This window comes from Scardinius erythrophthalmus (genome assembly GCF_964197995.2).
Source record: "Scardinius erythrophthalmus genome assembly, chromosome: 5".
Lineage (NCBI taxonomy): Eukaryota > Metazoa > Chordata > Actinopteri > Cypriniformes > Leuciscidae > Scardinius > Scardinius erythrophthalmus.
In genome coordinates, this window is record NC_138225.1 from 6784039 (window position 1) to 6799843 (window position 15805).

Here is a 15805-nt window from a genome sequence, read left to right on the forward strand (position 1 = left end):
CCCATACTTTCAGCCTGTAAATCCTCTTCTAGGTCCTCAAAGATTTGGTCCATACCCTTTTTATCCACAGATGTATCCTCCCAATCCCAATTTTAGCTACGGCATGCCCAATGATGCAATATCACCCCCTGTCTTATTCGGGGGGCGTGGGTTACTACGCAGGGGTCATTTTAAGTCACATTGTATATGAGACACCACCAAGAAGATGGATGAGATACAGATGAAAAGAGTTAAAACAAAAGGATGGGACTTTTTTATTGTATGATTTTATCTTATACATTAAAGTAGTTGCAATCTATAAAACATCGTCATGCCTTATTTTACTTTTATTATAATTTTTTTGAATGCTTTTTTGTTCCTTTATTTTCTTCCATTTTAAAATGGTCTTATATGATTTTTTTTAACATGATTTCTTCTTTCTATATTATGCATATATAAATACTATGTATATAGATATATTCTATAAATGTAATAAATGTGCTAGGCCTATATACATATGTCAGCCTTGCCTGTTAGAACAACATTTGCCAATTTAAACCCACTGATCATAATAAAAACCCACATCTTTTTTTTTATTATCCTAAAAGTCACGCTGCTTCAGATGCTTAAAAAAAAAAAAACAAGCAAAGAAAGACTGATGAAATAAAATAAAGTAAAATTTTGTTTAACAACCTTGACTGAGTTTTACATTAGGACAAAAGGATATTTGAACATTTAGCTTGATTGTGTATATTGTTTGGGCTACTATATTGTCACTATACTATATTATACTGTACTATATGCTTATAAAAATGCAGTGTAGATCTAAAAAAAAGTTTTTTTCCATTGCCCTTCATTCATTGACGGCATTTCACATTTAGACCAGCTGGCAGCGACATTCAGCTGTCGACACAAACACACAAGTCGCACTTCAATGACGTCAGTGCATCTTATGATCACAGAAGTTGGGGGAAATATTTCGATTTATATTTCAGAACGATTTCTGAAATTTTAAACATGACATAATATGTCTATGAAGTTGCTAAGTGAAAGACACGTAAAGTGAACGTGTGTGTTTACAAGTGACATCAGCAGCATGCATAGATGTAAACACAGTTCGTTCACATGGACAGTGTTTATATCAGTCCTGATGCTAAAACAGCTGCAGTCTGTTATATCTTCATCTGTGGAGGTTCAAGTGAATGTTGACAAGCGCCTACGAAACTTGAAGCACTTTTGGAGAAGCACTGGATTCTGGTAGGATAAAACTGTAATGTTGAACACTAAACTTTACTAATAATATCATGGTACAAGAGTATAAAATGATATTACGGCAAAAGAGTACCATGGTACTACTTTGGACATTGGATTGCCATTTAAATATGTATGGTATATTAATTATCATGATATTACCTTCTGATATAATCACTTTACTTAATACTGCTACTTTAAGGGAAACCATAGCACTGCATGATTACATATTCATACATCACAGTGTTTACATTATACTCAAAACAAAGTAGTTGTAAACTAGTAGTAGTAGTGCTATGATACATGCCCAAACTCTTACCTTATTTAACAAATAAATGAAAGAAAGAAAGAATGAATAAATAAAGTGTGTTAATACCATTATAATTTTTGTACTCTTTTGTTAGTGACATCTACCGCAGCATTTCCAGGAAAACATTGTCTATGTAATTGTTTTAGTGTGTAAATAAATATGAATAAGCACATCGTTCACCTGTGTGTCCTGTTTTTGCAGCCCTCCACAGCCACACACTGATGCACACCTGTACGATCTCAGTGCAGACCAGCAGATGAACCTGGCGTTGATCGGCTCTGTGCCACACAGAGGAATCCAGCAGGTGCGGATACACTGGATGCTGGAGCTGGTGTCCGCACGGTCAGTCACTCCATATTCCCAGAGTCAGACTTTCTCGTCTTCTGTTGGTGAATGTGAAATATTTTCATAAATAACATACTTAGCTTGTGTATGTAAATATGCAAACATTAAGATTGATAATAATATGTAATATGCATATGCATCTCTCTCTCATTAAAAATCTTAAACCTCGCTACTAAGCTCTGATTATTATTATTTTGTCTAAAAACATCTGGGTCATATTTAAATTCAAAGGTTTAAGATAAAATTCAAATGATTTACATTATCAAGCATTTATCGTGCAGATGTCTATTGCTTGTTAAAGATTTTGGTAACTACAATATTTGTTAACATTTGTTAATGCATTTGCTAACATGAACTTAAAATGAGCAATATATTCTTAAAGCATTTTTTTTAATGTTAGATAGTAAAAATTTAACTAGGCATTGTTTCTTTATGTTTGTTCACAGTTTACAAATTTAAACTTTAAAAATGTATTAGGAAATATCAAAATTCTCATTGACTAAGATTAATAGATGCTGTAGAAGTATTGTTCATTGTTAGTTAATGTTAACTGATATAATCAATGTTAACAAATGAAATCTTATTGTAAAGTGTTAACAAGATTTTATTAGTTTTCAGGGGATGCAGTAAATAAAATCTAAATGCTACAAAAACTACTTTAATATTCTCTTGGAATCTGGTTTTGACATACTATCTAATTTTCTGTTTGTGAATCAACAAATAATCCTTACTTAAATGCATTTTTTATATCTCCATATAAACTAGTTTACTGTAGTACTGATATTTTTTTTATCTCTGATGTTTGTGTAGAGTTAACAGTGGAGAATATCACTACAACTTCACTCACTTAGACCAGCTGATTGACCTTCTCTGGCAGAATGGACTGCAGCCGGGTATGTAATGCAACAGACACATGAACTATTCTGCATTATTTCTTGACTAAGTAGGACTAAGATTTCAAATATTGTTTTTCAAATTCTGAATATTACAGTAAAATCTGTGCTTGCATAATGTAGGATTATTAGGCTGCTCCCAATAGGGTTAATTTAAAAACTTTGCATTGTGTCAAAGAGGATTGCTTCTTTTTAAAGGGTTTGAACTGATGGGCAGTGTGTCCAACACCTTCAGCAACTTTGAAGACAAAAGACAAGTTACTGAATGGAGAAATTTGGTCTATTTGATCGGCAAAAGATACATAGGTGAGTATGAGAGTGAAGCTGTAATGTCTTAGATAGTGATGATGGATCAGGAAGCACTTGTTGTGCAGTTCGAACCTTTTGTTTTCTAGCTGTGTTTACCGCGAAGCTGTGTGTGTTCCTGCTGTTTTATATGTGTGCAGAGAAATATGGCCTCAGCTTTGTCTCTCAGTGGAACTTCGAGACGTGGAATGAGCCGAACAACCACGACTTTGACAACATCACTGTGTCAATCCAAGGTACAGTCTAATATAGATTTTTTGTTGTCTGAGCCAAAACAGTTTTATCCAAATGGACTAGAAACAAAATGTTCCTAGATTCTTAAAATCTAGATTCCTAGATTTTTTCCCCGTATTTTTAGCAGCATTTATTTTGATTAGTCTTCTGACAGTCACGCACATTGCATTGCATATCTTGCTCTGTTCTTTGAACATCCCGCAATGATTGCTGCAAGTTAATAATAGTCCCAAGTTGCCCAACTTTTAAAATCGTCTTGAGATCCATTGGGACCGTGTCTTGCGGGTATATAACCTCAGGCCCTGTAATTGCAGCTATATTTTTTTGGAAGATCTGGAAGTCATCAATTTTATTGTACCATGTAGAGGGGAGATGTTGAAATAGACATATGTAATTTGCACCAAACTGAACCAGGGTCTATGTTTATGTCTGTATTTTGGGGAAATTTGTAAATGAGCAGCTTTAAAGGGATAGTTCCCCAAAAAATGAAAATTCTGTCATCATTTACTCACCCTCATGTCGTTCCAAACCTGTAAGACTTTCGTTCATCTTTGGAACACAAATGAAGATCTTTTTCATGTAATTTGAGAGCTTTCTGTTCCTCCATTGACAGCTACACAACTGACACTTTAATGCTTCAAAAAGTTCATAAAGAGATCGTAAAACTAATCCATATGAATTGAGCGGTTTAGTCCACATTTTCTGAAGAGACTTGATCACTTTTTATGATGAACAAATTGAATTTAGGCTTTTATTCACATCTTAACATTCATCAACTCACACATCAGTTGTGGTAAACGGAAGCTCCCACTTGTTCGCTTGACGTGTGAGAACCAATGAGGTTCATTCTTGTGTTACGCGTCACGTTTGAGCTTCAGTTTGTTCTCGTGCGTCAAGCAGATTTGGTTGAGCTTCTGTTTACGTTCACTGATCAATGTTTATATGTGAATAAAAAGCCTAAATTCAATCTGTTCGTCATATAACGTGACAACAAATGCTCTAATGTAAGTCCTCTCTGGATTTATATAGCACCGTCTATGTTGTTGTTCTCGAGCATTGAAATTGTGCGCCTTTGTGGTGTGGACAAAACAAGAAAGTGTCTGACAAGTTTTAATTGAATGCTACCATATAGAAGAATGAGTGGTTTTGCTGAGGGCAATCTACCAGCCTCATTGTGGTGACAGTGAATTTTTCCCGCTCCACTCCTCCAGGGTTTCTAAACTATTACGATGCCTGCTCTGAGGGCCTTCGCGCAGCGAGCCCAGTCCTGAAGTTCGGGGGTCCGGGAGACTCCTGTCATTCTCCACCCCGCTCGCCGTACTGCTGGGAGATGCTGCAGCACTGTTACAACGGCACAAACTACTTTACTGGAGAGACCGGCGTACGGCTAGACTACATCGCACTACACAAGAAGGTACATGATAGTTTATGATAAGTAATGTACATCCAGCCGCAAAATAAACTCTGACAGCATGATCAGAACCCAGATGCACACATTACATGGCTGCTTGCCACATAAATAATCAGACAACAAATATTAATTTGAGTGGGAAAATTTGATCATCTCATCATTAAAGTCCCCGTGAACCAGAAGTTGCAAACGACTTTTCTCCAGTGTTGTGACGTATTTCCCAGTTAAAGGGAATATTGAACAGAGGGCAGGGTTTTACTCTAGCACTCCTCCTCTCCATCTCTGCTCATAGCAGACTAACGGTTTGAGGGGAGTGGTTAAGCGTTTCCCAACCCAAGCCGTCAAACTGACGTCATCAGAGAAAGAACGCCATTCCAGACCGGAAGTAACTTTTCAGATTTAGATTTTTCTGTGTATTAACTTGCACGGATTAATTGTTCACCACAAGACTAGTAATATGCACTAACAAGTAAATAGGGTTCATTTTGATTTCATGTCGACTTTAAACACAAAGCTTCAGCAAAGAAAAACGGTTACTTGCAAACAGATTTGAGCCTAGACGGATGAACAGGTTCCAATAAGACGGCATTTAAGGGATAATGTACAGTCGTATCACTTATTAAACAGCTTTTCACTACATAAATAATGACGCAGACATAAATATTGATTTGAGAAGAACTATTGTAATGCACAGATTTATTTTTAGATCTTTATTGTGGTATCATTTGTATGGAGGTGGATGCCATTTCATTTGAGATTCCATGTTTTTAAATAAAGAGGGAGTAAAGGTAGAGTTTATGTCTTTGATTTCTCTTTTCTCTTGAATATAGGTAAGTTATTTCTAAATGCCCTCAGAAAGAATGTCTTTTTTTTATTGTTTTGGCCGTTTCCCCTCCTGAAATCTTATTTCCTTATATCCCACTGATTATTTAAATAAAAATTGTTTTATCTTTCTTTAACATCTGGTGTTGGTGCTTTGTTCCTGTCCCAGGACCCCCCCCCTCTCTCTCTCTTTCCCCCAATAATTTTGGTTTCCCTCCTTTCCTGCGCCTAGACCTTAGAAACTGGGCTTGTAACAAGTTAATAACTGAGACACAAAATGGCACCAGCTGCGTTTGTATGATACGAGAGAGATGATACGAGAGAGAGAGCACGTCCTTGTTGTGATATGAGAGACATGAAAGATGTGGATGTGCTAGCCTCAAATGCAAGAACTGATAAAAATGTGTACTTTGAATACAATACAAGTCTCTTTTAATAAAAGCATTTGCAAAATCCCTAAATGTGAAATTATACAGGGTTGCTGGTGGTCATTAACAGGGAATTAATGTCACAACTGCCCAATCAGAATCAAGCATTTCAGAGACCTGTGTAATAAGTGATAATAAAACGCAAATATAACATGTGAAATCAAATCATGACCTAAATTTGTCCTTGTTGAATATCACATTATATACCCGAACCGAAGTAAAATGTGTAGAGATAGTTTTGCATGTTGACTTTGATCTCGTCCCTGTAATAAGTGTACTGCAAGTAGCTTCAGATAAATGTGTAAAATAAATATAAATGAGTAATTCGATTTTTGATTATTGTAGTATGTATTTCTTTGTTTTTCAGGGAGGTGGAAGCTCGCTGCCCATCCTGCAGCAGGAAGTGGCCACTGTACGAGAGATCCAGCAGCGGTTCCCACAGTTCGGTTCTGTACCGATCTACAACGACGAGGCTGATCCGCTGGTTGGCTGGAACAAACCGCTCAGCTGGAGAGCGGATGTCACCTATGCAGCCATGGTGGTTAAGGTACACGAGAGTGCTGTGTTTCTCTGCTCTCGCTCTAATATCTCATTTCACCAGCTGTGTTTTTCTGTCATCAGTAGGACATATCTAAATGTGATTTACATGAGGACATCATATTGTCCTGAGGCCATTCCTTAATAGCAAAAACTACTTTAAATGGTTTGACAAATAAAATTGTCTTTCCTCAGTTGATGTATTTCCTATTAAAACACAAAGTTAGAGCAAGACAAATGAAAGTTTTAAGTAGCCAGTAGCTAAAAGTAGGTATGCACAATTAATCAAAATAAAACAGAAATCATGAGATACCTAACTAATAGTTATCATACTAACAATGATTATCATAACATATATATATATATATATATAGTGTATATAATAATAATAAAAATAATAATTATTATTATTATTATTATGACCACATATATATATATATATATATATATATATATATATATATATATATATATATATATATATATATATATATATATACATATATATATACATATATACATATATATATATATATACATATATACATATATATATATATATATATACATATACATATATACATACAGTACAGGTCAAAAGTTTGGAAACATTACTATTTTTAATGTTTTTTAAAGACGTTTCTTCTGCTCATCAAGCCTGCATTTATTTGATTAATTTAAAATAATTGGTTTTCAATTTACTATTTGTTATCACGATCCTGAAAATTAAGCTTTGCATCACATAAATAAATTATAATTTAAAGTATAATAAATTGAAAACCAATTATTTTAAATTGTAATAATATATCACAATATTAAAAAAAAATCTGTATTTTTGATCAAATAAATGCAGGCTTGATGAGCAGAAGATACTTCTTTCAAAAACATTAAAAATAGTAATGTTTCCAAACTTTTGGCCTGTACTGTATATATATATATCAATACTATTTTCAGAAAAAAAAATCACAATTAAACTTTTTCCACCTAATTGTGCAGCCCTATAATTCAAACCTAAAGACACAAAATATTTTTATTTCTAATGGGGTCTTTATTTTAATTTCTTCAATTATTTGCTTTCTTTTCTATGATTCGTTAAAGCTTGTTAGTTTAGTGAGTCTAGGTATATTTGGTGCAGTATTACAGTCTCCTTTCATGCGTCTTGCGTTGTAGGTCATCACACAGCATCAGAACCTGCTCATCGCGGACCAGAACAGTACCGTCAACTACACGCTGCTTAGCAACGACAATGCTTTCCTTAGTTACCACCCACACCCGTTTACCCAGCGCACGCTCACCGCTCGATTCCAGATCAACAACACAAACCCGCCACACGTGCAGTTTCTGCGGAAACCTGTCCTGACTGCGATGGGCCTGTTGGCATTGTTAGGTAATGAACGTTTATAATGAATCATCAGTGTTAGTGGGTGATATAACAGTTAAGTATGTCAAACTGTATAATTAGCTAAAGAAGCTCATGGCAAATGCCTTTCAAAGCTTAGAAGAAAGAATGCCATGTAGATTAAAAAAAGTGCTACTTTTCTATAAAAATATGTATATTGTGATATATTGACCAAAATATTAATATAATTCAATATTCTATTTAAACATAAATATATATTTTTTTGCATATTACATATTGGTAACACTTTACAATAAGGTTTATTTTGTTAACATTAGTTAATGTATTAACATGATCTAACAATGAGCAATACATTTGTTACTGTATTTATTAATCTTTATTAACATTGGTTAAAATATACAGCTGTTCATTGCTTGTTTATGGTAATTCACAATGCATTACTAATGTTAACAAATATAACCTTTGATTTTAATAATGTATTAATTGAAATGAATATAATAGATGTTGCAGAAGTATTGTTCATTCTTAGTTCATGATAACTAATGTAGTTAACTAATGAAACCTAATTGTAAAGTGTTACTAATGTATTTATATAAAATAATTAGTAATTCTATATATATTTATATAATAATTGTATAATATTTTGTTATATCTTGTGTTACTTTAATATGTAATTTTTTTATTTTCATTTGTTTAATATGTTCATCCGAGTATTTAAATTACTTTGCTATAAAGATGTGTATATTAGTGATGCACCACAATTTTGGCATCTGAAAATATTTGGCAAAATTTTTTTAGTTTCGGCCAGAATAGTTTAGGAAGGCCGACACCAATGGAGCGAAACAGTGACATTGAACAAATTTGAGGAAGAACTTTACTACGACTTGTTTAATTTATCACCTGAAAACACAACACCCTGAATAGCATAAAGAGTTCAGCTGCCCAAAATTAAATAAACAAAACTTTAGTGTTGGTTTTCAGCTAAATTAAAGCCTAATTTCAGGTTAAGTGTTTTGGTAAAGATTTCATTTCGGTGCATCGCAAGTCTATATTGTGATATAATGACCAAAATATTATATTTAACCAAATTCAGTATTATGTTTAATAAAAAGAAATAAATTTAGGATAAATGCTTATATCGCCCACTACTACTGTATATCACATAGAGTATAAATGTTCAAAATTGTTGGACTTTGCTGTTGATTATGCATTTGTTGCATCTATGGAGAGTTTGTGATAATCTCATATTCATGTACTGTTCCTCAGGCGAGACTCAGGTGCAGGCTGAGGTGTTGACTGTGAATTCGTCAGTGGGTGTGTTGGCCACCGTTCACGTCCCTCAGGTGCGGTTCACAGCCGATAGCTGGCAGACCACCGTCCTGCTGTACAACAGCAGAGATAACCAGACCTCCTCCACCACTGACATCATCAATCTGCGCCTCACTGGAATACCTAAACATATGGGTCAGTGATCACAAAAGACCTCCCCATTGAATAAAAATACAATTCATTTCTGTTATATTTGCTCAAGAATGTAGAATTGAATAGAACTTAGGCTTGTCACTACACCAAATTGAATAAACCTCACAGGTTTCAGAACTCAATATCACCATGTAACGAATTAATAATTTGAATGAATTAACAATTTAATAATTAATTAAAACAACTATTATAAGTATATCCAACCATACCTGGATGCATACAGTACACTCATGTTAAACTGTATGTACTATGTAGCGAATCATATCTGCTCGATTCTGTGTATTGTTTTACGGTGTGTACTTTAATCTTAACACCTTTTACCTATTTATTTATTATTCTCAGGTAAGGTAAAGAAAGTCAAATCTGACCTAAACCGTAAGCATTCAAAAAGTACTTACAATTTGGTCAGAAGACTCCCCTGTGGTATGTTCGCATTAAAAGTCTTCCAGCATCATAAATCTAAGTCTCGGTAGGCAGATTTTGTAATCAATTAAATTTATTTTAATTGGTTACTTTTCTTTTATAATAAACAAAAATATAAAGGCAAATAAAACTTCATCGTTTAAGTATAAAATACAATAATCACGTCTTGAATCAAAGGTGTAGTAAGCTCTGGGCTTCTTCTCTTCTGCTTGGGGTTTCTTGTCCTCAGCTCTGGGCTTCTAGGCGTCGGGGGCACTGGCGTATCAGTATCCCGAAGGGCAAATCAGTTCTTCAGTCTTTTATACTTCTGTTGTTTACAACAGGCGTTGGGTTGTCACTCCTTCAAACTCCTCCAAAGTTTCCCAGATCCTTCTCCAGGCAGGTGCAAGCGGTCCACCTCTTCATGTCCTTGAACTACAGTAAACTCAACTAAGATGGCTGAGTTCATTTACAGTTCTAGGAGTCTAGTGCACACACATAATCTCACTTTTCTGCTCCTCTCAACATGGGTTGGCACAGTCACATATATACATAACCAATTACTGTACATCTATGCCAAAACAATATAAGCCATCTTTTACAAACAGAATAAATAACAACATTGAATGCAATGCATTATATCCAATACATTGGCTAAATATGTGCAACAATAAAGGCATCTATAATAAATAAGGAGGCAGGTAATTGCATTTTCTTGATATTATACAACAGTATCTTAGGAAAATGTAAACTATATTATCGCCCAGCGATATATTAATTATATATATATATATATATATATAATATTATATTATTCACATTAATCATTATATACTATACAGCAGATTTCAGCTGCATAATTGTTTGTATCATCGTAAAATGTAACCTAAATTATCGCACAGCTCTACCGTACCTACAAAGTTGTATATACTGTATATTATATCTAACTGTATTCGCAGTACACTCACGTAAAGCGATATATACTATATAGCATGTAGATTTTTTATTTTGTTACAAAATGTAACTGTATTATCATCCAGCTCTTTATATAAATTTGTATATATAAGTATGTCCAACTTTAACCGCATACACACAATATACTCATGTAGGTTGACATACTATATAGCAAATCTCAACTTGATCGTTTATATCGTTGAAAAATGTCAACTATATTATCGCACAGCTCTCATCTGCTAAATGTGACTTTAAGATATTATAAACATTAACTTAAATTTTTTTTTTTAAAGCTGCTTTGAAACTGTGTATTGTGTATAACGAAAATACAGAATATGTTTGTATTTATAGTTCTATCCTGTCTGTGTTTGTAGGTCTGATGTATGTGACACACTACATGGATAATAACGTGACAAACCCATTTAAACTGTGGGAGAGCATGGGCAGCCCTGACTATCCCACCGCACAGCAGTTCAAAACACTGCGGAGCCGAGAGGTTCAACACACACACATGCACACTCATTCATAACACACACCTTTATTGATGACTTCCATGAAGTTTGCTTATAATGTTACTGGTTTCTTGGACAAAAAACTGTTTTTGCTACTGTGCCTTTAAGACTTCTGTATGTTTTTCATATGCACTGAAAAAAAATGGTGTAGAAAAATTTTTCACTCTTTTTTTAAATTGCTAGTGAGTTTGACAAATAATTACAAAGAATCTGCAAATAACACACTGACTTAAATGTGAAATTTTGAAGTAGAAAGACTGAAATAGTCTAAAACATACTCCAATAAACTTTATTTACTATAGTGGCCAAAAGTGATATCCGGACGGGCTATTTATTTTTAATGACCGTAAGTTTAATGAAACCGTCAAAATATCAGGAAAATATTTTATGTTTTTAAATATTTTAAATATGAGGGCAGAACAAAACAACTAAGGTTGGTTAGGGTATTTATCTGACACAGTTATTTAGCAAAAAAGGCAAACTCCAGGTTTTATTAGCAAAAAACAAACAAACAGCTCACAGGAAAAAGCATACATTGACTACAACATAATCAGTTATTAATATTTCGTTGGTTCTCTCTTGGTTTTGCAAGTGTTTATCATTTCTTTGAATGACTGCATGGCCAAAAATGATGTCAGTAAAATTTGATTTGTTTCATTGACTCCAAGCACAATTACACTTACAAAATCTTTAACTAATTTTTTTTTAATATTTGAATAAAAAGTGAAGATGTAAATTTTCCTAGGCTGGACTTCACTTTTGGCCACTACTGTACATCTTAGAAAAATACTTTTTCACGGTGTTGGCTGGCCATATGCTAATGAGTGTATGATTGCGACTTCATAACCTTTATGGTTTCAAAATGAGCTGGTTTTGCAGCTTATTTTATATAAATATCTACATAAAACATCAAAATCACACGCCAAGAGTGAAAAAAAGGAGTCTTTAAATGAATGTGTACGTCGTAGGACCCACAAACTGATGGACCTCTGCCGGTTCCACCAGATGGCTCTCTGACGCTGAAGACAATCCTTCCCGTCCCCTCAGTGCTGCTTGTACACATATGTGCCCAGTCTAAAGAAAAGCCCAACCAGGTTGGTGGCAACATGACATAACATTGACATCACGATTTTAAAAACATTTTGATCTGAAGGCTGATGCTGAAATACTTGAAATTAGCTTTGTAGACAAATATAAATTATGTTTATGCATGTGAACTCCATTAATACTGTTTAAAAGCATCCCAGGATGCACCTCATGAAGCTTAGTAAGGCACCATTTTCCAGGTTTTGGACCTGCCCTTGAGTTTAATATCGTGTAATGTTGAAGTCATGATGTGGAGTGAATTTATAGCATCTGCTGTTCACCTACGCCCCGAAATTGTGTCTGTCTGTGCATGAAATTAATTTAAGTATGATTGCAAAACTTCTGCATTCCAGGTGCATGTTACTCTTTGCAGAGATTTAGAAACCTTGTGGTTTGGTTTTAATATTGCAGTTATCGTTCTGCAGGTGAACGGGGTGCGTTTCATCACCGTCACCAAAGGACAAGTTCTGATCTTTTGGAAGGATCACTGCATCGGCACAAAGTAAGAACTGTTAAAGTACAGCAGTTCATCAAACTAGTTCATTCAAACTGTAAATGTGATCTGCATGCCATTTGTAGGTGTATAAAGACATACGAAGTGGAATTTTCCAAAGATGAAACCACTTTCCAGAGGATCAATCACAGAGACACTATTTTCACATACTTCACTTTTTCTCCAGGTATGAATTCAGTTGAAATCAAAATGTATGACTTCAAGCACTGATCCATATTATATTGACCTGCTTGTGTTTTTTCCCTGCACAGAGAGTCTGGAGGTCAAGGGTTACTACAGAGTGAGAGCCGTGGATTACTGGGGAAGAAATGGAGAATATTCTCTCACAGAGAAATATTCAGAGAACCGGTAGTCTTGATCAGCCAGACTTTTGACTGTCCACCAGGGTTATTATAGTTAAAGGGTTAGTTCACCCAAAAATGAAAATTGTCATCATTTACTAACCCTCATGTCGTTCCAAACCCGTAAGGCTTTCGTTCATCTTCAGAAAAATAAAATTAAGATGTTTTTGATAAAATCTGAGAGCTTTCTGTGCCTCCATTGACAGCTATGCAACTACCACTTTCAAGCCCCAGAAAGTTAAAAAGACATAATTTAAGTAATCCAAAGCAATCTTCATTTGTGTTCCTAAGATGAACGAAACTCTCATTTTTGGGAGGACTAAAATTAAGTATCTCAGTGACACTAAAATAATTGTCCACATACATTATATTTTACTTTGTATCTTATTTTAACCAACAAACACTCATAAATACAAGATGAGATTGGGTTGACCAACATAAGGTTCCTCAAACGAAACTCTTCAGTATCAAATATTTGATAGCACTAATCTATCTTTGGCAAATACAGTAACTAGTTTGTAAAAAGCACACAACTTGAAAACAACTATTTAACCAGCAGACTTATACAAGTCTGTGCACCCTACTAACTGAAGTTGCATAAAGCCAGCCAATCAGATTAGGGCTCGCCACAAGAAGAATTGTTTTTTTCAGTGTGCATAAAAGACAGTCCACAGGCATATGCCATCTGGGATGAAAATGGATTGGTTAATGTTTGAATGGACCTTGACTGTATGATTATTTTTTTAATAACCTGAAGTTTTATTTATAGGATTTCCCAGAAGAATGATTGTTTAATTTAAAATGCTGCTGTCTCAGTTCATAGTTTGAACCACCTGGACATCAATTATTTTTATACATCTAAATTAAACAAAGAAATAGGGATTAACAGTTTATTAATAAATATTGGTGGGGATGTTTACCAAAGTGAAACTCTGATTCAGTGTATATTTAACATTGCATGGACTACATCTGTATCATGTTGTAATCAAAGATTCTTCAATTAAAGAACAAACCAGTGGTCATATCAGAGGGAATTTATACAAGGTCATACACACATATTTGCATGTACTCAGTGATTATTTCACAAAAACAGGTATTAGTCTGGCATAACCTATTAGAGAAAACATTGAAAGGGGTGAAATGGGCACTGTAAAATCAAAATGGCAGAATACAAGCATCATTAGTTATCCAGTCAGATAACAAGATTTTTACAATGACACGATAAAACCGACATTTTGGGCAGCTCATTTCAGGATTGTGTCCTCACTCGCTGTTGAATACAAAAAAAAAAGAAGTCAGGATGACCGAGCAAGCAATTCCAATATTCACCTGATGAATATGCAGAAGAATCACTATTAAAATGTTAAGGTGAAACCTTACCTTCTGCTATTTGTTTAGCAATGCGTTCCTTCTCCTCTCGCACCTTCTTCTCCTCCTCTTCTATTCTCCTCTCCTCCTCTGCGATTGGTTTCAGATTATCTGGAGATAAAGAAAAGCTTTTTTAACTTTATCAAGTGTGTAAACATTTTTAAACTTTTAGCACCATTTTGGCCACCAACTTTCATTCCTGTATATATTTTAATTAAACCAATAAATGTAGTTCAGACCTACAGAAACATGCACTCTAGAGTTGATAAGCTTAAAAATGAAAGAATGAACCTCTGAAACATGCGACTTCCACAAGCAGTCTGTTAAAAGGGAGTGTATGCAAGTATGTATGCAAGCATATAACCACTGTTAATGTTTTATGAATGATTTAAAGGTCCTTCTGTCCACTGAATGTCATTTGAACACCTGTCTCACTGTTTCAGATCAACTTGCTTGTTCTTACCATATCTGCGCTTTCCATAGATAATGCCAACAAGCAATGCAGACCATCTGGCTGTCTGAAAGACAAAATAAATCTCATTAATAGCAGTAATTTTGTTTTTATTAACAGAAAAGGAAGGTAATATCGTGACGGCCATTTTAACAGACGTCAAAACATCACAGCCCGCTCTGACAGAAGGAGGGAAAGATAGACGCCATTCTTCGTTTAAATCGAGTAATAAACATCTTGAATGATGGATTTATAAAGACAAACCTTAATCAGCGGCGACACTTGCACTGGAGGAACCATTTTGCCGGACTTCAGGACCGCACTCAGTATGCAGAGGTCAGAGACGCGCAAGAGCACAGCAAGAAGAAGTGAGGCTTATGAGCGCGCGACGTCATACCGCCTCCTGCAGTCCTGGAGAGCAACCGCGGTGTCGTCGACGAGTCCGAAAAAGAGGTTTGACATTCTTTTTTATTAATATGTAATATATTATAAATATATGTCTTGCTAAAATGTATTTTGAGAGAGGATGTTCCGCCAAACCAAGGGGTTCTTTCTCACATCTTGAGGAGTTTTTTTTTTGTCATTAGCCACCTAGTGTAAACCATTATTGTAAACCATTATACAAGTTGTAAACAAGAATTTGGAGTTACTAATTAATTCATTCTTTCTACTTCAATAGTATACGTTTAATTCAGTGTGTTATTTGTCTTGCCGTTTCTTTGTAATCTTTTATGAAATTTACTAGCAATTAACGAGTGAAAAGAATAACAAGAATAACATTTTCATATTTCAAAGAGTTATCAGGAATTATACCACATA

At 34.6% G+C, this 15805-nt stretch overlaps 2 protein-coding genes across 2 annotated transcripts; one reads left to right on the forward strand and one right to left on the reverse strand.

Moving 5' to 3' along the window:
• Nucleotides 1–884: 884 nt before the first annotated feature.
• On the forward strand, nucleotides 885–14195 carry idua (alpha-L-iduronidase). The gene is made up of 14 exons (XM_081365882.1): nucleotides 885–1236; nucleotides 1742–1882; nucleotides 2696–2778; nucleotides 2977–3084; nucleotides 3225–3320; nucleotides 4530–4732; nucleotides 6347–6526; nucleotides 7687–7903; nucleotides 9143–9340; nucleotides 11089–11210; nucleotides 12195–12320; nucleotides 12738–12814; nucleotides 12892–12992; nucleotides 13078–14195. The coding sequence occupies exons 1-14, from the start codon at nucleotides 1076–1078 to the stop codon at nucleotides 13176–13178; spliced, it is 1914 nt and encodes a 637-aa protein (XP_081222008.1). The 5' UTR covers nucleotides 885–1075; the 3' UTR covers nucleotides 13179–14195.
• Nucleotides 14187–15430, reverse strand: atp5meb (ATP synthase membrane subunit eb). The gene is made up of 4 exons (XM_081365883.1): nucleotides 15251–15430; nucleotides 14999–15053; nucleotides 14548–14646; nucleotides 14187–14437 (listed from the first exon to the last, which is right to left on the reverse strand). Exons 1-4 carry the CDS (start codon nucleotides 15284–15286, stop codon nucleotides 14412–14414), a joined length of 216 nt encoding a protein of 71 aa, XP_081222009.1. The 5' UTR covers nucleotides 15287–15430; the 3' UTR covers nucleotides 14187–14411.
• Between the last annotated feature and the right edge of the window lie 375 nt (nucleotides 15431–15805).

Excerpts from the sequence above, each read along its gene's own strand:
- idua (XM_081365882.1), top strand. The coding sequence starts at position 1,076 with ATGCATAGATGTAAACACAGTTCGTTCACATGGACAGTGTTTATATCA. Across the intron at positions 9,341-11,088 it reads TGGAATACCTAAACATATGG|GTCTGATGTATGTGACACAC; the intron begins GTCAGTGATCAC and ends CTGTGTTTGTAG. Across the intron at positions 11,211-12,194 it reads AAACACTGCGGAGCCGAGAG|GACCCACAAACTGATGGACC; the intron begins GTTCAACACACA and ends TGTACGTCGTAG.
- atp5meb (XM_081365883.1), bottom strand. The coding sequence starts at position 15,286 with ATGGTTCCTCCAGTGCAAGTGTCGCCGCTGATTAAG. Across the intron at positions 14,647-14,998 it reads CTATGGAAAGCGCAGATATG|ATAATCTGAAACCAATCGCA; the intron begins GTAAGAACAAGC and ends CTTTATCTCCAG. Across the intron at positions 14,438-14,547 it reads TGCTAAACAAATAGCAGAAG|CGAGTGAGGACACAATCCTG; the intron begins GTAAGGTTTCAC and ends TGTATTCAACAG.